At 37.6% G+C, this 19,315-nt stretch overlaps 1 protein-coding gene across 1 annotated transcript; it reads right to left on the bottom strand.

Annotated features, from left to right (window-relative positions):
* Positions 1 to 9,130: 9,130 nt before the first annotated feature.
* Positions 9,131 to 12,495, bottom strand: mrps16 (mitochondrial ribosomal protein S16). The gene is made up of 4 exons (XM_042497510.1): positions 12,367 to 12,495; positions 12,099 to 12,129; positions 10,379 to 10,642; positions 9,131 to 9,566 (listed from the first exon to the last, which is right to left on the bottom strand). The coding sequence occupies exons 2-4, from the start codon at positions 12,109 to 12,111 to the stop codon at positions 9,430 to 9,432; spliced, it is 414 nt and encodes a 137-aa protein (XP_042353444.1). The 5' UTR covers positions 12,112 to 12,129; positions 12,367 to 12,495; the 3' UTR covers positions 9,131 to 9,429.
* Between the last annotated feature and the right edge of the window lie 6,820 nt (positions 12,496 to 19,315).

The raw sequence follows: 19,315 nt of genomic DNA, 5'->3' as shown, positions 1-19,315 counted from the left end.
CATTGTTGATGTTTCCTTCTTGTCAATGGGAGCTGTTGTGCTGGTTCTTGTTGGTGTTGTTTCAAAAGAGTGTTCAACAATGTTTGAGTGAAGTGAGTGTTGTTGAGGTACAACGCCCCCAATACAGGATGTTTTACAATCTTCACAAGACCAGTTGTAAATAATGTTGACAAAGTGACAGTGATGGTATTTGAAAAGGGAATAATTGTAGATGTTGCATTACTGATAGTTGTAACTTTGTTTTGAGGACAATTTCCTTTTGAGTGTCAAAGATTCAGTGTGATTGAATTGATGTCATTGTAGTAGCAGATGTGGACTTTGGCTCTTTTGATGAGGACATCATTGTTGTATGTGTTTCCTGGCTTGTCAATGGGAGCTGAGTTTGTGCTGGTTCTTGTTGGTGTTGTCTCACTTTTGTGTTCAACAGATGTTTCAGTGAAGTGAGTAGTTGTTGGGGGCAACGTGGATGGTGAACTTGATGAGACCTCTGTATTTGGTGTACTGTTGAGTATTGTTGTGGAATGACTGGTGTTGGTAGTTCTTGTTTCTCCCTTTTGTTGTTAGTGTTGAGGCTGAGGCTGAGAATTCAATTGAATTCATGTCATTGTAGTAGCAGATGTGGACTTTGGCTCTGCGATGAGGACATCATTGTTGATGTTTCCTGGCTTGTGTTGGGAGCTGAGTTGTGCTGGTTTGTTGGTGTTGTCTCACTTTTGTGTTCAACAGAAGTTGAAGTGAATGTGGATGGAGGAATGTGGATGGTGAGATCTCTGTATTTGGGGTAGTGTTGAGTGTTGTTGTGGAATGATTGGTGTTTGGTAGTTCTTGTTTCTCCTTTTGTTGTTAGTGTTGAGGCTGAGCTGTGAATTCTGATTTTGATGTCATGTGAGCAGATGTGACTTTGGCTCTATTGTCATTGTTGATGTTTCCTGCTTGCTGATGGGAGCTGAGTTGTGCTGGTTCTTGTTGGTGTTGTCTCACTTTTGTGTTCAACAGATGTGCTGAGTGAAGTGAGTAGTTGTTGGAGGCAACGTGGATGGTGGCAGTGATGAGATCTCTGTATTTGGGGTAGAGTTGAGTGTTGTTGTGGAATGACTGGTGTTGGTAGTTCTTGTTTCTCCTTTTGTTGTTAGTGTTGAGGCTGATGCTGTGAATTCAATTGATGTTGATGTCATTGTAGTAGCAGATGTGGACTTTGGCTCTTTTGCTGAGGAGGACATCATTGTTGATGTTTCCTGGCTTGTCAATAGGAGCTGAGTTGTGCTGGTTCTTGTTGGTGTTGTCTCACTTTTGTGTTCAACAGATGTTTGAGTGAAGTGAGTAGTTGTTGGAGGCAACGTGGATGGTGAACTTGATAAGACCTCTGTATTTGGTGTACTGTTGAGTATTGTTGTGGAATGATTGGTGTTGGTAGTTCTTGTTTCTCCTTTTGTTGTTAGTGTTGAGGCTGAGGCTGTGAATTGAATTGACGTCATTTGTAGTAGCAGATGTGGACTTTGGCTCTGCTGCTGAGGACATCATTGTTGATGTTTCCTTGCTTGCTGATGGGAGCTGAGTTGTGCTGGTTCTTGTTGGTGTTGTCTCAAATTTGTGTTCAACAGAAGTTTGAGTGAAGTGAGTAGTTGTTGGAGGCAACGTGGATGGTGAACTTGATGAGACCTCTGTATTTGGTGTACTGTTGAGTATTGTTGTGGAATGACTGGTGTTGGTAGTACTTGTTTCCCTTTTGTTGTTAGTGTTGAGGCTGAGGCTGAGGCTGTGAATTGAATTGACGTCATTGTAGTAGCAGATGTGGACTTTGGCTCTGCTGCTGAGGACATCATTGTTGATGTTTCCTGGCTTGTCAATGGGAGCTGAGTTGTGCTGGTTCTTGTTGGTGTTGTCTCACTTTTGTGTTCAGCAGATGTTTGAGTGAAGTGAGTAGTTGTTGGAGGCAACGTGGATGGTGAACTTGATGAGACCTCTGTATTTGGTGTACTGTTGAGTATTGTTGTGGAATGACTGGTGTTGGTAGTACTTGTTTCTCCTTTTGTTGTTAGTGTTGAGGCTGAGGCTGAGGCTGTGAATTGAATTGATGTCATTGTAGTAGCAGATGTGGACTTTGGCTCTGCTGCTGAGGACATCATTGTTGATGTCTCCTGGCTTGTCAATGGGAGCTGAGTTGTGCTGGTTTGTCTTGTTGGTGTTGTTTTGGAGGCAATGTGGATGGTGGCAGTGATGAGATCTCTGTTTTGGGGTAGAGTTGAGTGTTGTTGTGGAATGACTGGTGTTGGTAGTTCTTGTTTCTCCTTTTGTTGTTAGTGTTGAGGCTGAGGCTGTGAATTCAACTGATGTCGATGTCATTGTGTAGCAGATGTGGACTTTGGCTCTATCGATGAGGACATCATTGTTGATGTTTCCTTGCTTGCTGATGGGAGCTGAGTTGTGCTGGTTCTTGTTGGTGTTGTCTCACTTTTGTGTTCAACAGATGTTTGAGTGAAGTGAGTAGTTGTTGGAGGCAACGTGGATGGTGAACTTGATGAGACCTCTGTATTTGGTGTACTGTTGAGTATTGTTGTGGAATGATTGTGTTGGTAGTACTTGTTTCTTCTTTTGTTGTTAGTGTTGAGGCTGAGGCTGAGGCTGTGAATTGAATTGACGTCATTGTAGTAGCAGATGTGGACTTTGGTTCTGCTGCTGAGGACATCATTGTTGATGTTTCCTTGCTTGTGATGGGAGCTGAGTTGTTGTGCTGGTTCTTGTTGGTGTTGTCTCACTTTTGTGTTCAGCAGATGTTTGAGTGAAGTGAGTAGTTGTTGGAGGCAACGTGGATGGTAAAACTTGATGAGACCTCTGTATTTGGTGTACTGTTGAGTATTGTTGTGGAATGACTGGTGTTGGTAGTACTTGTTTCTCCTTTTGTTGTTAGTGTTGAGGCTGAGGCTGAGGCTGTGAATTGAATTGATGTCATTGTAGTAGCAGATGTGGACTTTGGCTCTGCTGCTGAGGACATCATTGTTGATGTTTCCTGGCTTGTCAATGGGAGCTGAGTTGTGCTGGTTCTTGCTGGTGTTGTTGGAGGCAATGTGGATGGTGGCAGTGATGAGATCTCTGTATTTGGGGTAGAGTTGAGTGTTGTGGAATGATTGGTGTTGGTAGTTCTTGTTTCTCCATTTGTTGTTAGTGTTGTGGCTGACGCCGTGAATTCAATTGATGTTGAAGTCGTTGTAGCAGCAGATGTGGACTTTGGCTCTTTTGCTGAGGACATCATTGTTGATGTTTCCTGGCTTGTCAATAGGAGCTGAGTTGTGCTGGTTCTTGTTGGTGTTGTCTCACTTTTGTGTTCAACAGATGTTTGAGTGAAGTGAGTAGTTGTTGGAGGCAACGTGGATGGTGAACTTGATGAGACCTCTGTATTTGGTGTACTGTTGAGTATTGTTGTGGAATGATTGGTGTTGGTAGTTCTTGTTTCTCCTTTTGTTGTTAGTGTTGAGGCTGAGGCTGAGGCTGTGAATTGAATTGACGTCATTGTAGTAGCAGATGTGGACTTTGGCTCTGCTGCTGAGGACATCATTGTTGATGTTTCCTTGCTTGCTGATGGGAGCTGAGTTGTGCTGGTTCTTGTTGGTGTTGTCTCAAATTTGTGTTCAACAGATGTTTGAGTGAAGTGAGTAGTTGTTGGAGGCAACGTGGATGGTGAAACTTGATGAGACCTCTGTATTTGGTGTACTGTTGAGTATTGTTGTGGAATGATGGTGTTGTTGTAGTACTTGTTTCTCCTTTTGTTGTTAGTGTTGAGGCTGAGGCTGAGGCTGTGAATTCAATTGACGTCATTGTAGTAGCAGATGTGGACTTTGGCTCTGCTGCTGAGGACATCATTGTTGATGTTTCCTGGCTTGTCAATGGGAGCTGAGTTGTGCTGGTTCTTGTTGGTGTTGTCTCACTTTTGTGTTCAACAGATGTTTGAGTGAAGTGAGTAGTTGTTGGAGGCAACGTGGATGGTGAACTTGATGAGACCTCTGTATTTGGTGTACTGTTGAGTATTGTTGTGGAATGACTGGTGTTGGTAGTACTTGTTTCTCCTTTTGTTGTTAGTGTTGAGGCTGAGGCTGTGAATTGAATTGACGTCATTGTAGTAGTAGATGTGGACTTTGGCTCTGCTGCTGAGGACATCATTGTTGATGTTTCCTGGCTTGTCAATGGGAGCTGAGTTGTGCTGGTTCTTGCTGGTGTTGTTGGAGGCAATGTGGATGGTGGCAGTGATGAGATCTCTGTATTTGGGGTAGAGTTGAGTGTTGTTGTGGAATGACTGGTGTTGGTAGTTCTTATTTCTCCTTTTGTTGTTAGTGTTGAGGCTGATGCTGTGAATTCAACTGATGTCGATGTCATTGTGGTAGCAGATGTGGACTTTGGCTCTATCGATGAGGACATCATTGTTGATGTTTCCTTGCTTGCTGATGGGAGCTGAGTTGTGCTGGTTCTTGTTGGTGTTGTCTCACTTTTGTGTTCAACAGATGTTTGAGTGAAGTGAGTAGTTGTTGGAGGCAACGTGGATGGTGAACTTGATGAGACCTCTGTATTTGGGGTAGAGTTGAGTGTTGTTGTGGAGTGATTGGTGTGGGTGGTAGTTCTAGTTTCTCCATTTGTTGTCAGTGTTGAGGCTTTTCCTGTTTTTCCATTTGTGGTGAGTGTTAAGGTTGTTAATTCAGTTGCTGTTGTGGATAATGTTCTTTTCACAGATGTCAATTGTTCCTGTGTTGTTGAAGATGACATTGTTATAGATTCTGTGTTCTTAGTTAATGGGAATTTAGTTCTCTTGGTACTTTGAAATGTTGTTCCAGTCTTTTGGACATGAGATGTTTCAGGGAAGTCTGTGGTAATTGGAGACATTTTTGAGGGTGAACTGGGTAAACCCTGATTTCCTGTAAGGGTATTTTTTGTTGATGTGGAACCATCACTGTTGTTAGTTTCTGTTTCTCCATTCATGGTAAGTGTTGAGGTTAGCAATGCTGATTTTGTTATTTGTGTCCTTGTAGCTGTCATAACTGACTGAGGCTCCACGGAGGAAGACTTTGTTGTGGATGTTTTGTCGCCAGTTGATGGAAGTTTAATTTTGGTCGTAGTTGTTTGTACTGTTTTGTTTGTTTGGCCAGGATATGTTTTAGTGAAATGGATTGTCACTGGTGGGATTTTTGTTGATGTACTTGATGTATCCATTGTGTTTGTGATAGAATTGAAAGTTGTTGATTCATCACCAATGAGTGATGGTCCATGTCTTTTTGTTGTAACTGATTTTGTTGTATGAGATAAAGAAATATTTTGAGAATCTGGACCAACTGATTTTGTGGTAGTTACAGTTGTGCTGTTGGTTCGAAGTCCAGTAGACGTGCCGTTAATCATGAATTGCTGCACTTCTTTTGGTTGAGTCATGTATTGTCGGTCTGTGTTGTTTAATACAGGACTAATTTGCAACAGCTCTGGCAATTCATTTGTTGAGACATCTACATTTGATAGATTATTTCCTTTGTGGTCATCTTCTTTCTGTGACTTCCTATGTGTTTCGTCAGGTTGATCTTGTTTTGCATTTTGAACTCCTGTTAAAGAAGACAATATTTGTGCATGATAAATGTCTTCATTTGTGCGCATCACAGGAACTTGCATCACCAGCTAAATTACGGCAGTTAACATGACATTAAAAACTTCTTTGTCTTTTCAATGTTTTAACGTTGCCCAAATTCATAGTTTATCAGTTTACATATTATCTTGTTACATCAAGGTTCTTTTTCAGAGTTCATTAGTAGTGCAGAGGCTGGCTTCTAGACTTTGATATATTAACCAAGGTCACATTCAATGAAAATCCCTTCCTCCAACCTTGAATAGGCTATATTTTACTTATCTTTGGCAAATATCTAATGGCCTTGTAATGTTTGTAGTCTTACATGATTAAGTTTCCTCAATTATTAACTGAATATGCCAGGTAATCTACAGTCAGTATCGTTTTCCTTTATGTGAAATGTATTGCTTCATATCTCACTTAGAAGTAAACTGGAACCTTTAAGCTTGACAGAAATAGTGATTTGATGTACATCGTGACATATATCGATATCAACTGATATGGAAAATGATCGTGAAAAGACTTTTTCCATATCACCCAGCCCTAACATCAGGTGACTTACAAATTCAAATTACTAACAAATGACTTACCAAAATAAGGTACGCTTGAGAATAACATGTCAAATATGACTGTATTGAGTTCAGGTAACGCTTCGGTATTGTGTGAGAATTATCAGGACAAAAATTGATGATATCAAAATTTAATGTCAATATATATACTGTAAAATCAGTGTGAAGAATGTTACATCCAAAATAGTAACTGATGAAAGTATAGGCTCAGCTGTTTTGCACAAGAATTTGAGAAATCACAGACTTACCTCTGTTTTGTGTAAAGTACACACAAACTGCTACAAGCAAGATGACCACAAAAGTGAGAATTATTAGAACGGTGGAAAGCCTCTTCCAGTTGCAGGATCCCAAATAATTCCACCTTTTCATTTTCCAGTGCATTCAGGTAATCATCCGAAATATTTAAAGGTAAAATCGTTAAAATGCTACAATGTCTTTAACTCCATAAATATGTAGCAGAATAAATAAGTTCTGTAACTTTCAGTCTTGCAGTAAGCAACCAATAATCTCCTCAAATAAATGTCTGTAAATTGGCAGTTAAGTTTGATCCTGTTGGCAGTTGTATGCCATGTCAACATTTGTCTATCACTATCAAACCTGCTCTATGTGTCTTCAGTGATCAACTGGTAAACTGAGGTTAGTACTGATGCAGTGCCCTCCCTAGGCAAACTTTTTTTTGTGGCATTGCACTTCAGTGATTTGTGAATTTCCCTGAAAGTACACTCACACCCTTTAAATGGTTGTTTACAAAGGTCCAAATCACAGTGACGTTAAAGCAGAGAAGGACAAATCATGATTTGGAGAGGTGGTGTTTCAGTAGGTCATTCTAATAAGAAAATACTTACATCATTAGCCATTATCATTTACCAGTGATATTATACACATGCCATGCATTTTAAGAATTTTTCATTCACTAAGTGCAGGCTAATGGTCAGAAGTACAATGTATAAACCAAAATGCTTACTAATAGTAAAATAATAATAAAATGAATTATTTGGTTAAAAAAATTAAAATGCATTATGCCCAGAGGTACTTACTCCTTCAAGCCATTTGTTTTGTGTTGAGTTATGCACATCATTATTGATAAACAGTACATACAGTATGTTCAGTTTCTTACAGCATCAAGGTAGCCTAGGTTTAATACTAAAACTCCAACTGTATTTTATTCATCAGTGGAGTTGATATTCTGTGCATTTGTCACAGGTCTTGTGTCAGATAAAATTTTCCATCCTGTAAATCCAACTGCAAATTATTACAAACTATTTTATTTGCTTTGTTGTTGGCATTCATTTCAATCCAGTATTTACATGCTGTGGCAGTCAGCTGAACATGATGGAGGTCACATAACTTAACTTAAGGAATGTTACACTGAACCACATATTGACAATGTGGTCATTTGAATAGAATAATCCAGCTATAAATAGACTGTCAAATAAGATCCCACCTAGATTAATAAACAATCTCAATAGCACCACTTATAAATGAGCTGTGACGAGGTTAAACACATTTCCTTGATGTCGAAGCTGACAAAAATTTGGGTAAAGCTCTCCACACCTCTGTTTGCCTATTAGGAAATCATTTCTGAAGTGTCACGCAACAACAAAAAGAAAAAAATATATTTCCTGTCCACAACATTATGTCGTGATAAAATTACAATAATTTTATGAGCTAACATTATTTATTATTTTTTTAATACGCATCCTATTCTATCATATCTTTAAAATACATAAATCAGTTCATATTTACTTACATATGACCATAATTGTTCATCATTACCCTGCTGCTTTGTAATTACAGTTGTATTTGGGAATGCTCAGAGGGGCAACATATTAAACTTTAATTCTGCTGTCCTTCAGGAAATGAAACAGTATCACAGCAGAACTATTTTAAGTGTTGTTTGTTTCTGCTGGACTTTCAAATGTCACCTGGGTGTTGTCAAGTGTATCTTGGCACAAATAATTTTCTTTTGTCAATACCTGATTGACTCAAGCCACACTTGTGGTTTGAAATATGGACCTGTGCAAGTCACCAACAAGCATGTAATAATAAGCAGGTGACAATCACGCCAGACATCAGTTTATATATAGTGAGGAAAAATGGTTCAGTTTATTTGGTACTTAATTAAATGATCTGCAGAACCATTTCTTTGGCCATCACTGTTAATGATCTCAAAAACTAATCCAGGAGCTTTTTGTGGAAAGAGCCAAAACAATGAGTGTGTGCTTTCTCTGCAGTGTTTAAGAAAATACAACATGCACATTAAGTGCATGTAAGTAATTTTGAGGATGGAGGTATTTGCTGCTTGAGCTTGTTAACCACACAATTAAGTATATTGTGATTATGTTTTAGAGAGATCAATGTGATATTACCGTTGCTTTTTTCTAATGTAATTAGGTCAGTCAGGTCCATTCTGAAACTGATCACTGACTGTATGATTTATTGTCCATTTTGGTTGTGAGCAATACAAATTAGAGCTTAGAGCATTACAGATGGTACCTGAATTTGCTCCATAAATATTGAAAAACTTCATTAGGCTGTTTCCTATGCAACAGTAAAGCATCCTATGCAAAGTAACTGCATCATGATTCCAAAAATATCACAGAACTTTACGTAACATCAGTGGGTGAACAATTTTCAGTTTACAAAGGTTTCCATGACAAGCAGTTCAGTATAAGGGTGGAGATTTTGCCAGTAAGCCAAAAGGGGATGAAACAGCTTGCCAATAATCATATCAGTAATCTCACCCACTTCTGATTTCTTTCTTTCCTTGTGTTTGACATTACTGACGTATGCTATTGATTCACGTGTGCACATTCAAATATATGCAGGCCAAAAAAGAAAGAATACAGACAAAGAAAGGAGAATGGATTGCAAAGTTCACGTCAGGTTTAAAGTAAATAAAACTAATTAATTGTCTGTAAAGGTTGATAGGATGATAGAAAAAATCTGCCACTTAGACTCAACAAAATTCGATAAATTGAAATACTTTATTTACGTGAAATAAATCAGTAATTACAAACAGCTGCCTGTTTTGGCACTCCACTCGCATAAACATAACCTGTAGCTACTGACTTTGATTGAGAATGAGTTTTATTATGTCTTGTCCACAGCTGTTGCTAAAGCAACAACAACTACAATATGCCATATCTAATGTTGCTATACGAGCAGTCCACCCAACAAGTAGGAAACAAATCGATCAGTTCTCCTCATGTAACTGTGACATCCTTTTGTACTCGACAATCCAACACAGTCCCTCGCCTCTGATTCTCACACTTCATCCTCCTTCTGTCCCTCCTGCAGACCATCTTCTGTTCCTGCTGCCGTTGCCATCAGCTCTCTTTGGGCTCGTTGACGTTCTGCCTCTGTTACTGTCATCGGGTGCAGAGGGAAAAATCCTGCCAACCCTGCAGAAAGAGAGGGGAGAGGGTAAGAATCTATCTTTCACTACAAGCTTTTCCAACGAACTTTTGCAAAAACACGGCCAACTTTTGACAAATCCTTCGAAGCTAAAACATCATAATTTTAAGATAATATGAATTGACCACAAAATGCAAATGACTCTTACACTGAGGTGAAACGAGCGCTGGCAACTTAAATACCATGAGTAAACTGTGTCGTTCTGCATTTTAATTTTATGGATTTTCACAGATTGAAATGTTATGAAGTCTTTATCAGTGTAATTTTATTGTGGTAATACACATGTCCAGTCTGAATTTCATATGAATAGCTGGATTGGAAATATGTTTAATACATGTTTAATACTTAATTTACCCACTGTGTGTCAAAGAGGATTTGCAAATCATTGCATTTTGTTTTGACGTATGTTTTACACAGTGTCCCAACTGTCTTGTAATCCAGGTTGTACATCAGATGCTTGTTGTGCCCATAAAAGGCATGTAATTTGTATCTGTACAATCCTTAAGCCAGAGGGCACAGATGAGGTGCGTGAAGGCTCAGTGAACAAATATTACTGGCCAGAGGTCATCATTTATGGTCACAGATAACATAGAAAACCCAATTTCAAATAATAGCAAACACAGATAAGTGTATCTGTAGATGACTACTGCAAAAAAGGTGAGGGTGGTCATAAAAACTTTTGATAGGACTCCTTGATTAAACAAATCACTATGAGCAGTGCAACTCTGGACAGGCAGACAATTAAATTGTGCAATGTTGATCCACCTTAAATGAACATGCTCATGGACTGAATACACACCTAGAAGTTTGGCCACTGGCTTCGTAGGGTGTGCACCGCAACCGATCCAGTACTTGATTCGGTCAAAGTTGAAGCTGACAAGTTTCTCGTTGTGGATGTTTGGGAGGGGGTCGTAGGTACCCAGCTGCTCCAAATATTTACCATCTCTTGCCCTTTTGTTGTGAGCAGCCACAATGCGATAAAAGGGTCTGTTTGTTTGTTTGTGGCCCGCAAGAGCCAATCGGATGACAACGTAACCCCCGTGGTACTTCTTTAGCAGTGATGCTGAAGAAAAAAAATGCACAGTAAACATTGTTAAATAGGAAATAAAGATTAGTTTCTTTCAACTTTTACCTTAAACAAACCTTAGGGGCCTTAACGACCCGGTTTAAGTCGTTAACTGAAAAGCATATTATATATCATGACACCTGTGTACACTACTATCACATCTTACTTAAAAAAAGCTAGAATTTCTACATTTTGGATTCCATGCTGCCTCAATCAAAATTACTTTTTTTTAAGCAAGGTGGAAGGAGGAGAGCTTTTGTTAAATGTTTATCTGTATTTTATGTATTACTCTTTTATTGTGCCTGTTGCTTTGGATGACATTTGTGCTATAAAGGTGCAACACATACACTCAGTTATTAGTTTATTACATGACCCTAACTACAACTAATGTGGTGTAAATGCTGCCATTATAATGGTCAGTTTTTGTTTACACTGTTTCAGAGAGGTTCTTTTATTAAGTCTAGGCCTAATGATGTGAATGTGTTGGACAAAATGTAAGAAACATCTCTCCGTATACTGAAATACAAATGTGCCTCTAATATAATGACAGTAGAATTAATTAAGCTTCTCTTTCAAACACAAACCATTTGCAGGACTGCTGTTATCCATCACTTACTCATTAATTCTGTACCACATTCACTGCGGTCTGTCATGACAGTGTCTGCTTTTTGAGGATGACTAAAAACTTCTTTTTTTTTGCAGCTTTAGTTAAATTTATATTGTGTGGTTAATTGGTAAAACTTCTCTTTGAGCTGGTACTGTTATTATTACCCTGATTTATCATGTATGTTTGATCTTTGTCTGTTGTTTTAGCTTTTTTATCTGAAGCACACTCAGTTTATGCCTGTGGTAAAAAAAAAAAAAAAAATTTTTTATATATATAAGTTCACTATAGTTAGATGTACCTAATGTATCAGTTGTTTCTACTAAATACTATTGACTAACAACTAATAATGTTTTTAATATCAAAATTCATAATTAAGGCACCCGAGTGCATTTTAAAAAGGCAACAAAATATAGCTTGTACATCAGAAAGAAATTCCCCCCCGCCCCCATGTCTTAAGATGAGTAAGAGGATTTACTCATCTTAAGATTTTTTATTTTATTTTAATTGCATATCTTTGTGTTTTGAACAGATTTTGGATAAAACAATACATTTAAAGATGGGACCCTGAGGTCTATTTAGTTGTGAGAGCATTTTTCTCTTTTTATGTCATTTCATAGATTATGCTATTCATTCACTGATCAGTCAGTAATGAAGGAAAATGATTAGTTGTAGCCTTGCAATCATTTGAAAATTCATATTTTTTTACTCTACAGTACCCCTGCAGTAAATCGGAATAATGGGAAGCTGGTTCTGTTCTCTGCTAAGAAAGTAATAACAGTGATATAATATAATATACAGTAACGTAACATAATAGTCAAGGTGTGTCTGTTTACACTGTGTACTCACATAAATGCACCATGGTGCTGGCTGGATTATCCTGCAACAAACAAAACGTCACGTTTAAAACAAAATGAGCATAAGTAACTTTCCTTCTAGACAACGCCAGCGGCGAGTTTCACACTGTTAAACATCTCATACATATCCGATCACCCTCAACATTTCATTAAAATGAAACACTAGGCTTTAGCAAGGTTAGCTGTTGCTAACGGCTAACTTTAATAGTGAGGAGTATCTCCTGTTTAAAGACTGTGTGATTTAGAAACGAGTGAAATACCTTTGACGTTAAATGATGTAAATCCTCCCAGCTGTCGCCTCCTGATTATTCGTTGGACAGGTGATTTATTTAACGTTAATAGCTGTATGTTTTCACAGCAGGAGAAGTAATGTGACATTCAGTGCGGGGCCATGTTTAAACAGGAAGTGACGCAGCGGCTTCAGCGTCATTGCATCATAGTGACGTTAGATGGCGCTGTTGCATTGCTCTCCGATGCACCGCAGCAAACTGAGGGCTGCTGTGAAAGTTTGTGTTGTAGGTCACAACATGTATGTTTTACTCTAAAAATATTTTCCGACACCGCTTTACACTGCTAAAAATGTATGACATTCTTGTCCCTCAAATTAGAAAAAAAATATGCCTTCACACAGGGACACAACATTCAAGGTTTTTTTGTTGTTGTTTTTCTAATTGTGGATTTATAATGCAGGCCTGAAAACGCTTTAGGCCAGAAGCAGTTGAAGTACCTAGATTATTAAGTAAAAAAAAGCAGTGAGAAACAAAGTATACAACTCTGTTTACTACAAAGTATAGGTACTCCTGATCAAATATTTGTCCAATACAAGTATTACTAGCTTTTAAAATACTTATGTATTTTTTGAAAGCACATTAAAAAGCACACCTATAAAAAAAAAACATTGAATGCACTGACTTGATTGTAGAAGCAAGTAAACAAGTCATAATTTGTCTGCATAAATTAATTAAACTTTTTCTTTTTTTATTTAATCCGAAAAGATATAGAATTTAAAAATTGGAAACAAACATTAGCAACAATATGACTCACAGAAGAATCTGAACAACTATCAGCTGTAATATGGACAAAAAACATACTGCTTTGTCGACAGTACAGGCATTGATTCAACATCTATTACACGGCATTTCCAGAAATGTGAAACAGCTTGACCTCTCCTCTCCACCTGTCTGTACTGATGAGCTGCCCAATCTGAGTAGCACATGTGCGAGGTACGGGAACAAACGAACACCACGCAGAAAAATCATCCGCTGACTTCAAAGCAAAAGTAACGAGTAACAAAGAGAAAATGTAGTGGAGACAAAAGTACTATATTTATTTTTCAAATGTGGAGTAAATTCCACAAAAATGATAGCCAAGAAAAGTACAGATGCTCAAAAATGTTGCTTATGAACAGAACTTAAGTAAATATACTTCCTTATTATCCACCACTGAAAAGAAGTAATAACACACTGTAAAATAATAAAATACAATGCAAGTAAAAGTCCTGTATTTTAGCCATACCACTGCCCACACAAGTAGCAGACTATTTTTTAGCAGCTCCATTTCAACATTTAGCTTTTCCTCATGTGCACTCATGGAAATTCAACCGTTCAGCCTGTCTACTTCTTACATTTTGCTTTTTACTGTTTACTTATTATATCATACTGATACTCGTAGTTATTGAATCTTCTTTGCTGCTGTAACACTGCGAATTTGCTGTGGGACTAACAAAGAATCATCTTATCATATCTTATAGGCATTATCAGCTAAAAGTAGCCCTAAGTGTTAAAAGCTCATCTTATACCTATAGCTTATTGCTATATAGTATTGCCACTGCATTAAATGTTATTATTATTATTATTATTGCTATTATTATTATTATTATTATTATTATTATTATTATTATTATTATTATTATCATTATTAGTGGTATAGTCTAGCAGGAAGCATTTGAATCTTTTAGGTAGTTGAACTGGAGCTTTATTGGATAATGTTTGACAGCATATTTTGTAAACATATCTTATGCTCTGTGTGTCAAAACACAGTCACAATAGCTGTCAGATAGATGTAGTAGAGTAAAATGTACAGTATTATACAACAGACATTTAAATATCGTTCAGTTTTGTTCCTCTTGTTTTAAGCTGTACATCTACTCTGTTTAGCTGTATGTCTATGTATGTTCATTAGTGCAACAAAATATTGGGTCAAAGTCCTTGTATGTGCGCTTAGAGAATGCCCCAGGAATGAATCCTAAAACACAGAAATGAGTTTGAAATACATTTAAGAACTCCTGGTTCCCCTGTCTTGAAGTCAGTGGGTTTTTTGTGTTGGCTTTTTTGTAAGAAGCCTGACATAAGGTCATTGGCTAAGCTTAAGAGTCTTTCACATTTTGCTCTTTGAAATAACATACGGACATTCAGAACAACCCCATTAGAGAACTTTTGAGCTTTTATGTGTCTTAAAAAAGGCAGTTGCTAACAAGTGGCTAAATGAGACTGCAGACAGTCGTCACGCCAAACACAGCTTTACAGCCTGTCGTGGTGGCGACTAATTCACATGACCATTGTGTAGTTCATTTATAGCCGACTGTTTGTTCTTTACTTCTGGCGATTGCATTTAGGCTTCAAAAGTCTTAAAAGTGGTGTCAGTTTGTGAAGATAATCTTGCTGAACAAAGTGTGCAAGTATCATAAATGTTTGCCACAGAGCTTATTTTCTTCAGTAATGCAAAATCCAATGGAAAAATCCCGTAGCCTTTTTGACGAGGAAAGCAGGGTAACACTAACTTCCACGTTGGCCTACAGAAAAACTTTATCACTGGAGCACTCTAGTAAAGGTAATTCTGATTCTGTCAAGCAGAATAGAAGTGTAAAAGGTAGTGCACAATGGGAATGCTAAAGTAATGCAAAATCACCGCACTCGTGTATTTATTTTTCAGTGAAAGCACTGAAAATTTGAATTTCACCTCTATTTTCAGTGCCTTTACTGTTGCACTCATTGTCAGTCTCAGTGGTTAAAAGCATTAGCTATGAAAGTCACTAAATGCCTAAAATGTGTGATTATGTAAATGTCTTCAAATGTTCTTCAAATGCATGCGTAATATTTTTTTTTTGTTCCAGTAAATTATATTAAGTTGGTACAAAGATCATCAGCATGTTAGAAATGACATAAACAAGTTGTTATTTTTGACTTCATAAATTTTATGATCTTCTTGAGATTATCGCTCTCTGGTTACAACTGTGCTGTCAAACAGATACTGTTTAACGTTCTCCCTGTAATTTCTATTCTATGTGTGTTGTGCATCTTACATCAGCAACGCACTGAGTTTTTAAATCAGTTTCCACTGTTGACCCCAGCAGAGATGAAACACTGATTTCCTGAGAGCGTTTGTGAATGCAGGGGTCATTGCTTTGCCTGATGTCGTCCGAGTGCACAGAGATTTCTGCCCACTGGGAGCCCAGCTACCCCCCCAGTCTTGGAACATGGTGATTTCACACTCCTGTTGTGTAAAGCTTGTTTTTCTGTGTGTGTGTGACAAACACATGGTTTTCTGCGAGAAGAGGTCACTGAAGACACACAAAAGAGATGGGCCCTTGTTTGTAATTCTGAAAATATCTTTCTGTCCCTGCGTGACTCCTCATATATAAAGCCAGTTATGACTTACAAACAGATAAAAAAGGTATTACATACAAAATATTTATAAAATTTATAAATATATAATAAAATAATAAATATAAAATTTAATTTTATTGATTAAACTTGCATTTGAGTAAATTTATTGTAAATAAACAAATGGTTGGCACTTTATACATTACAATTTGTTTTGTAATGTGGTCTACCTTACATAATTATTAACTATTAATACATACTGTTGTGACGGACATGTTATTGCAAATTATTTTACCATATTTCAAAGGAAACATGACAAATACTAAAAACAAAATGCCAACATGAGGACATCTCAACAGCATCCAGTATTTAAAACTGATCTAACTGATTTTTTGTATCACACAATCCAAACACTCGCACATGCTTTGAACTGAAAAAAATAACAGGATTTTGGGGATGTCAGTTTCTAAATATTTCAAATTTTTGTCACAGAAATAATTATAGGAGATCAGAAAAACGACACAGCACAAAACACTTGCTTTTCAACAGCCGTGGCTGCAATTTCAAGAGGAAGGCGTCATTATTCAGTTGACCACGTTTTTTCCTGTGGAAAAAATCTGAAAATGAATAGAGGCTTTACACAGTTAGGCAGCAAACAAAATTCATCTTACATGGTGAATCGGCAATGCGTGATTATCTGAACGGTGACATTGATTCTAGTTGTGGCTCACTCTCTCGTGAGGACCCCATGCTCTTTGGGATACCAAGACGAGTTGTTCCTCCTCTAATCATCTGTGACAGCTCAGTTAGAGACGCTCAGATGACCAGATATTTTACGAGGATAAAGCAAGAGGAGTCTGCTTTAAACGAAGATGGCTGCTCTAGACATTGTGGACAAAGATGTTAAATGTAACTATGTGGAAAATGCCATAAATTCTCTAAACACTGGATTGATCCTACAATGTTTACTTAGAAACAGCACTTATTACCTCTGCAAGCTGAAATTTAAAATAATTTTGTAGTCATGGGTTTATTATATGGTCCCAAACGACTTTCTGTATTTTACTCTAGTACATTTTTCCCCAAATTTTGGATCACTTCCAGCTTTAGGCAGGTATACATACATACATATATATATATATATATATATATATATATATATATATATATTATATATAAATATATATATATATATATATATATATATATATGGAGCTCTGCATTAGTCAACATTTCCACTTTTTTCTAATTATTTAAACACATATTTATTTTTATATTTATATATTATTTTTTTCCCCACACACTCTTGAGAAGGGGGCCTCTTGAGTTTTTGAAATATGTGTTTAAATAATTAGAAAAAAGTGGAAATGTTGACTAATGCAGAGCTCCGGTCAGACTTGTGTAAGCTACTATTTGTCCATTTACAGATTTACCATTTATCAATGGTGTTTCACACCCCAGAGGCTGAATAAATTAAATCCTGAGTTGTGTTTTAGTTTGAAGTCCACATTTTCTGACATAATTAGTAGAAAAATCTTACTTACAGGAATAAAGGGTGTGTTGACATTTTGGGAAAGACGTTCCCTTTTTGGAGGAACAAGAAATAAGATTTATACCACTTTTATATCTGCATGTTATTTATAACAAGACACACAAAGACTGGCACAAAGACTGAAAATGGGGGAACAGCTAGCTAGCTGACTCTATCTGAAGATTAGAGAATCCTCTGACCAGCACCTTTTAAGCTCACCAATAAATGTCATATATCTTGTTTGTACATTATCTACTTAAAAACAAATTTAAAACAAAACAGGCATTTCATTGTTTTGTGGGTGTAAAGTGCTGCACCATTTCTTGGCTGAGTGCAGTAACTTCCTGGAAGCAAATTTGCGTTTCTTAGAAAAGCGAAGGCATGACCTGCCTTACCACGTTCTCATCCCAACTCTCATCCCTTCACACGTGCTAGCCGAATCTCAAAATCTGCTGACAAAACTTTGTCAGCAGATTTCCTTGTTTAAATATTACTAGTAAGGTCTCCCTCTGCGTCTGATATTTATGTACCACAATACCACCATGATGTCAACAAATGCCCATGATGGGATATCGCTGTATGTGCTTACGTTTAGGCAACAACAGCTAATGGCAACCAACGCCAGAACGTCAACAAATGCACATACTGGCAAAATGGTTAGGATTGTGCAATAAGGTCATGGATGGTCAGTATAGGGAAAGGAGGCACATGGAAAGATGAAGAAAAAAACCCATCACATTCACACGGGAAGTGAAGACCAGACTCTCGCATGTTTCTTGTGGGACCCATCCACCACCTCTCCGGGCATCCTATAAGCATCCTTGTGCCCAATATACTACGTTGTTACGAGCAGAGTTTCAACCTGGGGCTGTCCTGACGCTTTTCATGCGCAGCCTGTGTGTGTTTTGGCCGCACTTGACAGATGCTGTCTGGCTGTCTGCCGGCGTACACCAAAAATTATGATGCTCTTGTACTCTTCCTGCATCAATTTTGGACACTCAGGGACAGTGTGTCAATTTATGATTGTTAAATGCATTGTGTCTTTTCAAAATAAACTTCAGTTTTTCTCTTTCTGCTACTTCCTTAGCTTTAGATAACAAAAGTATGTGGTTAAGTTTAGAAAAAAAACATTATGGTTGGGCTTAAAATAACTTCATCTGTTGCCAACATAATGTAAAGTCACATGACAAACTTGACATATGTAACGTGATCAGTGTTTCTGTTTTAATACAGACCGCCATAGTCTAATTTCTTCTGCCATAGTCTCAATGAATGGCGCTGGACTGTTAATTATATTAATATATACACCGTTGGATTATTTATAGCGCAGTAGTGGCAGAGAGGAGCAGCAGAATGTCAAGCACATTAAACGTGAAACTAAACCGTTCATTCTGCTGGGCCTAAAACTCTCTTTCACTTACAAAAATGAAAGAAAAAAACATCTTCTGTCATCCATCATTCTGATCAGCTGTGAACGTATCAACAGATCAATCAATCACCGTTCAGCTGCGAAGGAGATTAAAAGATCTCGGCCTGCTGCGCTGCATTCACAGACCCTCAAAAAACATTGGATATCAGAGTGAGACCCCTCCCACTCGTCTGCTGCTGCCACAGACACACAGGCAATCTGATGTAAGTCACTAGCATAGTATGCTACACATATTGTCACAGTATGTGATTCTGTACAGCACTCTCCCAGTTGAAAGTCTGGAGTTTGTTTGACCCATCTCATAACATTTAAAGCGTATCTATGATTCAGAGTCTTCTCATTTCTCTTCTCATTGAACCCTCTCAAAACGTCAAAGTATTGGTTCAGTCCTCCATTGAATCTAGAACCTTATTTATTAGGAATATGGAGAGGTATTATAATGCCCTCTTTAAGACTGACATGTTTCCTATATTGATGGTAATTGTTTGAAAAAAAAAAATAGAATCATCTGTCAAATGTCTCTCTTTTTAAACGTCTCTTCATGGTGTCTCATCTTGTGTATCTAACCCTTTTGTTGTGGGTTGAGGAGGGCAGTGTCTGACGCGATGTCGGTGTGTTGTTTGGTATGTTTCGTTTAACTTTGAAAG

Source organism: Plectropomus leopardus, chromosome 2 (genome assembly GCF_008729295.1).
Source record: "Plectropomus leopardus isolate mb chromosome 2, YSFRI_Pleo_2.0, whole genome shotgun sequence".
NCBI classification, from domain to species: Eukaryota; Metazoa; Chordata; class Actinopteri; order Perciformes; family Serranidae; genus Plectropomus; species Plectropomus leopardus.
This window is presented reverse-complemented; position numbering and strand designations above follow the sequence as displayed.

What these genes read in the sequence shown, in the direction of transcription:
- mrps16 (XM_042497510.1), bottom strand. An exon ending in GCCAGTGGCCAAACTTCTAG is followed by an intron (nt 9,567 to 10,378) that starts GTGTGTATTCAG and finishes CTCTTTCTGCAG; the next exon opens with GGTTGGCAGGATTTTTCCCT.